Below are 13,144 nucleotides of genomic sequence, written 5' to 3' on the forward strand. Positions count from 1 at the left end.
CCAGGGATTCGTGTCATCCGTTTTTTTAGCTTTATATAAATAAAATCACGGACCAAGTCTTCTTTTGGTCTGGCTTCTTTCAGTCACCATTTTATTAATCCATGGTGTGAACAGCAGAAGATTGTTGGTTTTCATTGCTGTATAGTAGTTCATTGTATGTATAGACCATAATGTATTTATGTGTTTCTAGTGTGGGACTATCGTGAATAATGCTGTCATAATCCCAGTGCTTTGGGAGGACACAGCTGGAGGATTGCTTAAGGTCAGGAGTTCAAGACTAGGCTGGACAACATAGTAAGACCCATCTCTACATAAAAAATAATTTTTTTAAATTAGCTGGGTGTATGTGCTTATATGTGCTTATAATCTCAGCTACTCAGGAAGCTGAGGTGGGAGGATCGCTGAGTCCAGGAGTTCGAGGCTGCGGTCAGCTGTTTGTACCACTGTACTCTAGCCTGAATAACAGAGTGAGATCTTGTCTATAAAAAAAAAAAGGGGGGGGCTGCCATTTTGATGTACATACAAAGCATTTCTGTAGGTGTATACCTAGGAGTCAAATTGCCAGGTTTTGGGGTATTGCTGGGCTATAGGGTACAGGTGCTTAGTTAAGGTCTGGTGATGATTCCCGGATGACCACAGGATGAATCCTCCCAAGGGAGGCATGACCAGTGAGTCCATCACTAGAGCTAAGTAGCCCACAGACATTTTATTCCTGCTGTCCCAGCAACAACTGCCTCTCAACACCCAGGAAGTCAAACACTCAGTATGCTAATGCCAAAACTCTCACAGGTCCGTGACCTTAATTGCCAGCACAAAACAGAAAAAAGAAAGAAAAAGGAACAGTTGAGATGGCCTCTACATCTTCACCCTCCAAATCTCTCAAGTACCTCTGAAAAGTGAAACCAGTTTGACATCTGGGACCAGAGACTACAGTCTCTGCAGGGTAAGACAGAGGGACAGTGAACACAGACTGAGTTTATCTGAACACCCATCAGAACATACCAAGGGCCTGGTCTTCATGCCGGCACTTTTCTAGGCAGAGATTACTTGTGCGAGTTTGGAGTCCAGTGAAGAAGGCAGATGTTGAACAAGCTAATACAAGTAACTGCTCCCTACTCATGATAGAACTACTAGAATCATCTCCCGGAATGGTTCCTGAAACACAATGTGGTCGTGTATCTCTCCTGGTACTGAGGGTAAGTGCCAAATTTGTGCTGCTTTCTCTTGATTTCATAGAATATTAATTAGGGCATGTGTTTTACCTGGTGACTTTATGTTCCTTTTATTATTTCTCACTCTTATTTTCCCTGTGTCCCTAATTCCTGATTTATTTTTTCTTACCATAATGTACTATGTGTTTATGTAAGGTCTCAAATCTTCCTCCTCGAAATTGGATAGCTACAAATTCACCATCTGTCCATGTGGGACTCCAGTGTTCACCCGGAAGCAGTTAGTTCACTCACAAGTGCCTACTGTCATGTTTTGGTTGGGGTCACGAATTTGAAAAAGTACAAATATAAAAGAGAAGCATTCATTTCATTTCTGGTTTCACATTAGTAACCAAAAAAGACTAGTGAGAAGATTAAAAGATGAGGCAAGAACATATCCTTTGGAAGAAAAAATTAATATAACACGCTTTATGGTATTCTATGCTAATTGGGCTCACTAATGTGGAACAATTAACACCAGCCATAAAAATGTATAATTAAACGTGTTATTATTACAAGTTGAAATTTTTTCTCTTTTCCATACATTGCCATTTAATTGAAAAACAACAATAAACACTTGTTACCTTATAAACAATTTGAAACAGGTTGTTCAGGGACAATAGTATAAAAAGAAAGTGCAGAGTAGAATGTATTACATCTTGCCCAATCAAAAAGGTTTGATATATTCTGACTCATGATGCTAGCTGGGTGTGGTGGCTCATGCCTGTAATCCCAGCACTTTGGGAGGCTGAGATGGGAGGACTGCCTGAGCCCAGGAGTTCAAGATCAGCCTGGACGACATAACAAGACCTTGTCAATACAAAAATAAAAAAAAAATCAGCTGGGCATGGTGACATGCATCTGTAGTCCCAGCTACTTGGAAGGCTGAGGCAGAAGGATCACCTGAGCCCAAGAGGTTGAGGTGGCGATGAGCCGTGATCATGCCACTACACTCCAGCCTGGCCGACAGAGTGAGGCCTCCGCTCAAAAAAAAAAAAAAAAAAACCCGCTAGAAAATAGTGTTTATGATTTTGAAAATTCACTGAAACTTTTTCCCTGAACTGGTTCCTTTCTGATGCATTTTCTTGAGTTCTACCCACGACTGCCATAGTAACAGTCCCGGGATCAGAACCCACACACCATTAAAAAATACCAGATAGACCCAACAGTAGAGCCAGTTGTTGGTGCTGAGGTTGGGGCTTCCAATAAGCCACTCAGGGAAGAAGGTCATCCAGTCGCCATACAATTCGCACACGCACAGGGTGATCTGCAGGAAATGCCTGTTGGAAAGAAAGCATCCCGGGATGACCCGCCAGCTCAACATGGCACCGCCTGAATCATGACATCTCTTCTTTAGTGCCAGAATCAACATCTTTGCTACAGGAAACCACTCCGAAATTGGACCTCAGGTGTCAGGCAGTGATCCTTTGATGGGGCAAGTCAACCTGATTAGCAGACTCATTCTTTCCTTGGAGAAGCAACATTGCCCTTTCTAGATTATTCTTAGAGTTAAATAAGAATTGGGTATCCTGAACGATTCTTAGGATTATTAGTGAACCAGCAAAGAGAGATCTGAATGTGAATCCTGCCATTAGTCATTAGTTAAGGGGATAATCATGGCCCTTTCCTAAAGAATCCTGCAGAGATTAAATGAGATATTAAAGGGCCAAGGATTGTGCCTGGCACACAGTAAGTGCTCAGCAATACAAACATTTTAAATTCTGGAAATAATAAACACATGGATGCATGTAAATCTGTAACCATGGTCATGGGGCCAAAAAATATGTCAAGGCACCAAGGAGAAATTTAATTTTTATTGCCAACTATCCCTGAAAAATTGGGTAGGGAAAGTGACTTTTGAGGCCTCTGTCAAATGTAAGACTTAAAAACAAACAAACAGACAAAAAAACAAAACAAGGTCTTACTATGTTGTCCAGGCTGAAATGCAGTGGCTATTCACAGGCATGATCATAGTGTACTACAGTCTCAAACTCTCGGGCTCAAACAATCCTCCTGCCTCAGCCTCTGAGTAGTTGGGACTACAGGTGTACACTACCACCTCAGGCTCAAATCTGAGATTCTATGATGGAGCTTTAAATAAGACTTCTTCAATACAAGATAGAGGAAAATTGAATGCAGTTGTGTCTACTTGGCATTGTTTTAAGGAATCATCCCAGGATAGCAAAAAGAAAATGGGAGGAGCAAAGGAGGGGGGAAGGAACAAGGGAGGAGAGTTTATAGTTTCTGAGTCTGACTGATAGGATGGAGAATTTTTCATCTTTCTCCTTCTCCCTACCCTCTGCCTGCCCCATACTCCCCGTAATCTGCTTCTGGAAAGATTTCTTGTTTACCTAGCAAGTCTAACTCAGAATTATGTAACAGAATTTCCTTTGCATTAAGTGAGACAGGAGTTTTCTAGAGTGATTGGGGGGATAGGGTACAGATGCGTTATTCTCCAAAGTACTGGTGGCAAATTTTTCAACACTGTTAATAACGTCTTGCCTCTACAGTGACTAGGTTGTTACTAGAATCATATTTTTCATATTTATGATGTTGAACAAGCAAAATTTGTCCTGGTGGTATCACGACCCTTATCTCGTATCAAACAATTTTTATTTCTGCTCACTTTTTATCTAACAAGTAAATGTGGTCACAATCTACTTTGAATGTCACTTAAGTGCTGGCATAGCTAAGGTTTCTCCTGTTTTCAGCAGAAGAAGGGCACTCACCGATAATGTTTCTCCTTGACTATGGCATAAATGAGGAACAAGGCCAGAGACCCATCCAGGATGACAGTCAGAATTTCCAAAGAAACAATGGTTGGATCAGAATAAAGCCATCTTGCATCAGCTTTGCCATATTCTTTCCCTAAAGACAAAATCCATGCTGTCACTCCAATGGCAATCATTTTTATAGTGTTATCAGAAATTACCTTTTTGCCTTTAAGGAGGAGATAAAAAGAATACATCCTCCTTGATTCTTTAGTGGAAGGCAGGAAAAGCCCTGAGACTAAAATGGCATTTGCCTGACACAAGTAATAAGAACAGTATTAGGATGGGCACGGTGCCTCACACCTGCAATCTCAAACCTTTGGGAGGTTGAGGAAGGAGGATCGCTTGAGCCCAGGAGTTTGAGACCATCCAGAAATATAGCAACACCCCCATCTCTAAAAAAAAAAAAAAAAAAAAAAAAAAATGTAAGTTAGCCTGGCATGGTGGTGCATCTGTAATCCCAGCTACTTGAGAGGCTGAGGCACAGGATCGCTGGAGCTGAGTTTGAGGCTGCAGTGAGCTATGATCATGCCACTGTACTCCAGCCTGTCTCTAGACCACAACCCCACTCCAAAAACCAAAATCAAGTTATAGTTGTAACATAATTCGGTTTTCCAAATGCTTTCATATATGTGGCATCCTCCCCCCATCTTTTTCAATGTAAGTAGCAGAATTCTAAATTAATTCAACATAGTCAGAGTTTGCAAAGACAATCTTCTTTTTTTTTTTTAAGTTGGAGTCTCACTCTGTCTCTTAGGCTCAAGTTTAGTGGCACACTGACGGTCACCCCATGGCCACCCCAGCGTCGACCTGCTGGGCTCGGGCGATCCTTCCACCTCAGCCTTCCAAGTAGCCAGAAGTACAGGCGCATGCTACCATGCCCAGTTAATTTTTTATTTATTGTAGAGATGAGGTCTTGCCAAGTTGCCCGGGCTGGTCTTGAACCCACAGGCTCAGACGATCCACTCCCCTCAGCCTCCCAAAGTGCTGGGATTACAGGCTGAGTCACTGAGCTTGGCTGAGAATCTTTAATAATGAACTTGGTAAGTAAATGCATTACAATCCCTTACTTCAAAACCTCAAGACAACGTGTGCAAGTATAATCTGGATGTGGGAAAATTGTTCTTAAGAAAATGTTAACATTTACCATAATACTATAAGAAAGGGGATTTGCAGTAGCAGGATACTGCGGGGGTGGAGGGGGGTGGGGACACGACATAAATAAGGGTATCTGATCTCAAACCAGGCAAAGGGAGGCCCAAACTTTACCTGTATGAGGTCCACTTGTTTACCTAATCTTGACTTGTACCCCACGTTTTTAAAATAAAATAAAATGCTTACAAAAATCATGTTTATTAAGTGAAGAGAAACTGAGTGCTGAAGAGACCTCAGGGAAGGAGGGAGGGGCACAACGGAGTTTAGACTATGGGATGAATCCCAAAAGGATGAAATGGGCATCTCAGCTTGCTCTGGGGACAGAGGAATCACTGACAGTAGCCCCCACCCCTGCCCCCAAAGCCTCAGCTGTGCTGACTGGAAGCAGACGAGCCCTAAGAAACCATTCCGGACCCATTATCAGAATGCTTTCTTCTAGAGAGCACCACGACTCAGTTCTTTTAGCTCTGGACTGATGGCCATGCCCTGTGGAGACCATTTTTCTCCCTTCTTTATTTAATTACCTTTTAAAGTTTATAAAGTGATACATGCTGGTCCTAAGATCTCAAATGATTAGAGTGAAAGACATGGAAGCCCTCACCTCGCCTCTCCCTTCTGTACTGTTCTTCCATGGTTCAGAAAAGGTATGAATGGCCAAAAATCAGCACCGTTATCTGCTACTGGTCTGAGCAGCACAAAGCTCTTGTCTGGTAATGGCCAGAGAAAGGATCCCTTGGGACCAGGGACAAGGGTTTCTAATGAAAGGCTGTCCTGAGAGAAAGGACAATAAGGACGATTAGCTATTTAATGAGATAACACACAAGGCACACGCTGAGAGGAGGTTCTGTGAGAGGCTAAAAGCAAACGGGAGGCCAGGAGAGCCATCGGCCTGTCCTCAGCTGACCGTCTGCTGTTGGCTGTGCCCTCAGATAACTGATCTCCCTGGAAAACAACATCGCATTGAAAGGAAAAGTTTCCATATGCATAAAGTAGGTAAAACGTGCTAGTGCATCCAAGATCTAAGGAAACATCACTTAAGTAAAATGTCAACGCTTTAGGAACAAAGATTCATGGGGTTCAGATATTTGAAAAAAAATCATTCATTCATTCTTTAATTTAACAAATCTGTTTTGAGGCTATGGGGGGCTCTGTGCTAGGCCACAAGAATGCAGCAGCAGCTTGGACACAAAATCTGCCCGTAGCGGTTCACATTCTAGTGAGGTCAGAACCATGCAGTCAGTGGTGGCTACAGACTGTGGGAACACGGAGGAAGTAGCACTGAAGACAGGCTAAGGAGATCAAGGAAGATTCCTTAGAGGTGTTCTGATCACTTCCTCTTCACCCTGTGGTGAGGGAGAGATTCCTACCTGAGGATGACGGAGAAGGTCAAACACACAACACCCGATACTAGGCAGATGAGACGGATGAGGCTTATCACATGCACTCACAGGACAGGGCATGTGCCTGGCAGGCCATATGGGGGCTGCACTGTGAAAAACCAGTGGCCATGGAAGCAGGCTGTGTAGTAGCAGAAGGATGGGATGACCCCTGGTTTCTGTGAGAGGATGTGATTGGTTTGAGCAATTCCGTGGGCTGACGAGGAACTGAAGCCAGCAGCTTAGGGACTGGCAGGCACTGTGCCTGGTCCCCGTGATCGGGAAGGCTGTTTGGTTAGGGAGCCTTATATGCAGAAACAGAGTGTGGAGGGGGATTTGTAGCTAGGCTATTTGAGGTCCTCTGGATTTTACCAGATGTCAAGCAAATCTTTTTTTTGAGTTGGAGTCTCACTCTGTCGCCCAGACTGGAGTGCAGTGGCTGCTCCCGGCCACCGCAGCCTCGACCTGCTGGGCTCCGGCGATCCTTCCGCCTCAGCCTTCTGAGTAGCCAGAATTACAGGCATGCGCTACCACGCCCGGCTGATTTTTTGATTTATTGTAGAGATAAGGTCTCGCTGCCCAGGCGGGTCTCGAACCCGTGGGCTCAGGCAATCCACTCACCTCAGCCTCCCAAAGGCTCAGGATTACAGGCTGAGCCACCGAGCTCGGCTTCAAGTAAATCTTAATTTCAGGCCTCACACCACAAGAGGTGACACCTAATCTGGGTGAAAGATAGGGGTGTTTCAGGGAAGAGCATGGGGCTGAGAGAACATAGTATGTCTGAAATTATAGATCCTTCAGTGATGCTGAAGACAGTGTGTGTGGGGTGGGGTGGGGGGTGGACAAGAGGCAAAGTTAATGCTGGAGAGGAAGGCAGGGATGGACAGTGAGCAGTCCACCAGTCCCAGTGTGCCAAGCCTCTGGCATCTCCTCTTCCACTGCTAAACTTGGACCATCTCTTTGCGTATTAAACATATAAACAATGAAAGGGCGAACGGGCATTAAAAAGCTTGATGATGCGGTCATTTCCATTTATTTTGTGACTGATTATTTTGTGCTTAGACAGAGGTTTAGAGGAAAAAGATGGAAACTAAAGACGGGTACGTTTCCACTACCAGAGTAGTGGAAAAAAGAAAGAAAAGAAAGATACCGTCATTAAATGAGTTTTCACTTCCTTTTTTTTTTTTTTTGAGTTGGAGTTTCACTCTGTCGCCCAGACTGGAGTGCAGTGGCCGCTCCCGGCCACCGCAGCCTCGACCTGCTGGGCTCCGGCGATCCTTCCGCCTAGCCTTCCCAGTAACTGGAATTACAGGTGCGCGCGACCATGCCTGGCTAATTTTTTGATTTATTGTAGAGATGAGGTCTCACCAAGTTGCCCAGGTGGGTCACAAACTCGCGGGCTCAGGCAATCCACTCATCTCAGCCTCCCAAGGCGTGGATTACAGGCTGAGCCACTGAACCCGGCACACTTCCTTTTTCTTTTTCAAGAGATGGGATCTCACCATGTTGCCCTGTCTGAATTCAAACTCTTGGACTTAAGGGATCCTCCTGCCTTGGCCTCCTAATGGCTGAGACTACAGGTGTGCCACTGTGCCTGGCTAGTTTTCACTTCTCTAAGGTGAATAATGTGCACGTGGAATTGATGGAGAAAGACCATGTTAGACATTCGCATTTCGTGGGATTGAGTCAAATCCGGGCTCCATCAGGCAGGGAAGCATCGGCGCGGCCTCTGACAAGGGGGACGAGAGGAATGCTCACCAGGAAGGAGTGATGACTGACTGGGGTCCTTCATCACCAACAGTCCTCAGCAAGTGCCACGCATCAAAAGAGAAACACTCATCCAAAAGGCGCAGAAGCCAGGCTCAGTGGCTCAGCCCGTAATCCGGCGCCTTTGGGAGGCTGAGGTGAGTGGATCGCCTGAGCCCGCGGGTTCCAGACCCGCCTGGGCAGCGAGACCTCATCTCTACGATAAATCAAAAAATCAGCCGGGCGTGGTAGCGCATGCCTGTAATTCCGGCTACTCGGAAGGCTGAGGCGGAAGGATCGCCGGAGCCCAGCAGGTCGAGGCTGCGGTGGCTGCTCCTGGCCGGGAGCGGCCACTGCACTCCAGTCTGGGCGACCGAGTGAGACTCCAACTCAAAAAAAAAAAAAGGCGCAGAGCTTCAGGAGCCCCTGAAGCTGAAGTAGCTGGCTCCAGCCTCAGGGGCTCTCACTCCCAGAGTGACCACTGGCTAGGACTTGAGCATCAAGATGATCCACGTTTGATTTTGAGAAGCACTAACTGTAGCTGACACCATTCTCTAGACATTTTCCTCACACTAGGTAAACAGTGATCTGTCTCCAACCGATCCCAGCTGGAGGAGATGATGTGAGTCATGAAAGAAATGAAATAAAGCAAAGTAAAATCTGAGAGCAGTTATCCGAGCAAGACAGTTTTATAAAAGGGGTAAAGGCCAGACGCGGTGGCTCACACCTGTAATCCCAGCACTTGGGGAGGTTGAGGTGAGAGGAATGCCGAGTCCAGAGGTTCAAGATGAGCCTGGGCAACTCGGCAAGACTTCGCCTCTACAATAAATTAAAAAATTAGCCAGGCGTGGTGCCTGTAGTTCCAGCTACTTGGAAAGCTGAGGCAGAAGGATCACCTGAGCCCAGCAGGTCAAGGCTGTAGTGGCCATGAGCATGCCATGCACTCCAGCCTGGGTAACAGAGTGAGATTCCAACTCAAAAGATAAATAAAAGTAGCTCATGACTCATTTATTTGTCAGTATTGACAAAGTACTTGGTAGGTAGTTCATACTAATTAACTGAATATTCATTGATTTACAGTGGGCATGAAGAAGACAGGGAAAACTAGTTAATATCTCTGCAGAGCAGAAAGAGTCTTGGGAATTATCTATAAGACTACAGATACATATGTGTACAATAAAAAGAAAGTTGATTTTTTTTTTTGAGTTGGAGTCTCACTTTGTCGCCCAGACTGGAGTGCAGTGGCTGCTCCTGGCCACTGCAGCCTTGACCTGTTAGGCTCCCGCGATCCTTCCAAGTAGCTGGAACTACAGGCATGTGCTACCACGCCTGGCTAATATTTTAAAAAATTTATTGTAGAGATGAGGTCTCGCCAAGTTGCCCAGGCAGGTCTTGAACCCGCGGGCTCAGGCAATTCACTCACCTCAGCCTCCCAAAGCGCAGGATTACAGGCTGAGCCACCAAGTCCGGCGAAAGTTGATATTAAAAGTACATATGCTACAAGCTCTTCAATCTGCACTCCTATAAACACTTTTTATTTTGTTTAATCTTTTTTTTTTTTTTTGAGAGATGAGGTTTTGCTCTGTTGCTCAGACTGGAGTGCAGTGGTGCTATTGTAGCTCACTGCAGCCTCAAACTCCTGGGCTCAAGTGATCACTTCTCTCAGCTAGAACTACAGGGGCATATCACCATGCCTGGCCAATTTCAAAATTTTTTTTTTTGTAGAGACAAGGTCTCGCTATGTTGCCCAGGCTAGTCTTGAACTCATGGCTTCAAGTGATCCTCGTTTCAGTCTCCCAAAGTGCTAGGATTACAGGTACAAGATACTGTGCCCGTCCTTACTGTTTTTTTTTTTTTTAAAGAGACAGGACCTCACTCTGTCACCAGGTTGGAGTGTAGTGGTGTGATCATAGTTCTCTACAGCCTTGACCTCCTAGGCTCAAGTGAACCTCCTGCTTCAACTTCACAAATTGCTGGGATTAAAGGCATGAACCATCATGCCCAGCTCTGGTTAACTAAAAAAAGTTTTTTTTAGTGAAGAGGTCTCACTATATTGCCCAGGCTCAAAAATTGTTTAATACATCGCTTTATTGAGACGTAATTTACATGTCATACAACTCACCTATTTAAAGAATGGGTTTTAGGATATTCACAGATTTGAATCATCATAATATCATTTTAGAATATTCTATGACCCCCAAAAAGAAACCCGTCCCCATTAGTAGTCACTCTTCATTTACCCCCAACATCCCCACCCCCAGTTCTAGGCAATCACTAATCTATTATGTCTCTATAGAGTCACCTTTTCTGGGTATTTCATACAAATGGAATCATACAGTATGTGATACAGGTATTCGTTTAATTGACAGTCACACTTGCAATTAGTCTCTTCAAACATTTCAAAGGCAGATGTTTCAAATTACTTACACAAAGTAGCAATCAAGCCATCAGAATTTGCAACATTTCCTACTAAAGACAAGTAGACAAAAGGGCCTTCCTAGAGAGGAGAAAACAAAGACATGCTTTACTATAGTGACATAACCACAGGATGGCACCGTGGACATGTGGCATTGCACACCACTTCCCAGTGTCCACATCTTGCTCCGGGGCTGGGGATACCACACCTATACAATCTTGGCTGAGATCCTGGAGCTTGGCTATTTGGACTGTGGAGATGGCTACGTCCAACATCAATGTACAATGTTATTTTTTTCAATGATTGGCATTATAAAAAAATCAACGGTATTTTAATATGGAAGAAAAGTAAAAATGTTGCACAAGGAAAGAGCTTATTAAATACAGCAAGCTCTAGATTATTTTAGGGATCTTAAATCTTTGAGAAGAACATCTTGGCGTTTTTTTGTTTGTTTGTTTGTTTGTTTGTTTTTGAGTAGTATCCTCACTCTGTTGCCCAGGCAGGAGGGCAGTGGTATGCTCATGGCCACCACATCCTTGGCCTGCTAGGCTCAGGCAATCCTTCCATCTTAGCCTTCCAAGTAGCTGGATATACAGGCACATGCAACCACACCTGGCTAATTTTTTTGATTTATCGTAGAGACAAGGTCTCACCAAGTTGTCCAGGCTGGTCTCAAATCCCTGAGCTCAGGCAATCCTTTTGTCCCCACCTCCCAAAGTGCTGGGATTACAGGCTTGAGCCACCAAGCCTGGTTTCATTTTTTAACCTAAAATTTTTTAAAAAAAATTCAGGATCTCTCCGAACAAAAATGGCACTCAAATGTTTATACCAGAGTTGAGCGATTCCCCTCTCCCCCAGTAAAGGGCACATTTGGGATGATTTAAAATGGTTACAGGCTACAGTTTAATATTTAGGTAATAAAATATCTCCAATTACACTTAGTGTCTTCCCATCACTGAAGTGTTTCTTTGCCTAACATTTCAAAAACTAAACAATTAGAGCTCACTGGAATATCCGAATATCCTGATGATCCTTTGAACAAATTTTGATGCTGGTCAGTACAATGTTTTTTTCTCACTTATTTTACCAAAGCAATCATTTATAAGACATTAAACTGTTGATGTATTCCCAGATTTTTTTTTTTAATGGGACTGAACTCTTGATCTGGTTCTCTGCTTGAGCGTTATTGATGTATAGAAATGCTACTGATTTTTGTATATTGATTTGGTATCCTGAAACTGTACTGAAGTCGTTTATCAGGTCTAGGAACTCACTCATCTGAAATGTCATTATTTGTTAGTACTTTGCCTCCTCTTTGCAGTCCTATCATAAGTGTTGATAGCTATATAATTCTTCTATTTCGTTACCCAAATTTGTAATTTGAGTAGCTCATTCACCCACGTCATTCATTCACCTACAACGTGCAGCCTCTGGACTTCCTCCTATGAGAGAGCACGAGCGCCCCCACCAGGCTCCCCCTCCCCACTTCCAACTCAACTTCTATCCTCTTTGTACATGGTTGGGATTGATTACATTTCCGTATTCTGATTATCAGTGGATTTTAGAAGCTGAAAAGTCAAAGAAAGGCATTTATGATCTTGTGGTTACAGAAACAGTGCTAACTGCAATGGGCCACAATTTCTTTTTTCCGGGATCCTGTATCTGTCTTTCTAGGATTCTGTGTCATTGAAGGGAATGTTGAACATGGAATATACTTTATGAGTTTCTTAAAATCACTCTATATTTCAATTTGCTCCTTATCTGGGCCATGACTTAGTTCTATTTTTGTTTATCCTACAGTTTATCATTGCCTCTCTCTTTTTTTCTTTTTTTTTTTGAGTTGGAGTCTCACTCTGTCGCCCAGACTGGAGTGCAGTGGCCACTCCCAGCCACCACCACCTCGATCTGCTGGGCTCTGGCGATCCTTCCGCCTCAGCCTTCCAAGTAGCTGGAGCTACAGGCGCGTGCTACCACACCCGGCTAATTTTTTGATTTATTGTAGAGATGAGGTCTCACCAAGTTGCCCAGGCGGGTCTCGAACCTGTGGGCTCAGGCAATCCACTCACCTCAGCCTCCCAAGGCACGGGATTACAGGTTGAGCCACCGAGCCCGGTTCAGTGCCTCTCTTTCTTTCTTTTTTTTTTTTAGATAGAAGGATTTATTGAGAGGACAGAAAAGCTCCCAGAGTGGGAGTGGACCTGAGGGGGTTGCACCTTCTTTCTATCTTTTTCTTTCCCTTTCTCCCTCCCTCCCTCCCTGTTGGAGTCTCACACTGTCACCCAGGTGGAGTGCTGTGGCATGATCATGGCTCACCAAAGCTTAACCTCCTGAGCTCAGACTATCGTCCTGCCTCAGCCTCCCAAGTAGCTGAGACCAGAGGTGCATGCCACTACACTCAGCTAAGATTTTTAAATTTTTTTGTAGAGATGAGGTCTCGCTATGTTGCCTAGGCTGGTCTCGAACTCCTGGGCT

General features: G+C 44.3%; 1 protein-coding gene across 1 annotated transcript; it reads right to left on the reverse strand.

Moving 5' to 3' along the window:
* Nucleotides 1-2,227: 2,227 nt before the first annotated feature.
* On the reverse strand, nucleotides 2,228-10,947 carry LOC103260679 (emopamil-binding protein-like). Its single transcript, XM_021712471.1, is given in 4 exon segments — nucleotides 2,228-2,488; nucleotides 3,938-4,076; nucleotides 10,684-10,753; nucleotides 10,756-10,947. Coding segments are annotated over 4 exon segments (642 nt in total). The 3' UTR covers nucleotides 2,228-2,247.
* Nucleotides 10,948-13,144: the final 2,197 nt, after the last annotated feature.

Source organism: Carlito syrichta, unplaced genomic scaffold, assembly GCF_000164805.1.
Source record: "Carlito syrichta isolate Samal-C Ts95f unplaced genomic scaffold, Tarsius_syrichta-2.0.1 Scaffold303296, whole genome shotgun sequence".
NCBI lineage: Eukaryota > Metazoa > Chordata > Mammalia > Primates > Tarsiidae > Carlito > Carlito syrichta.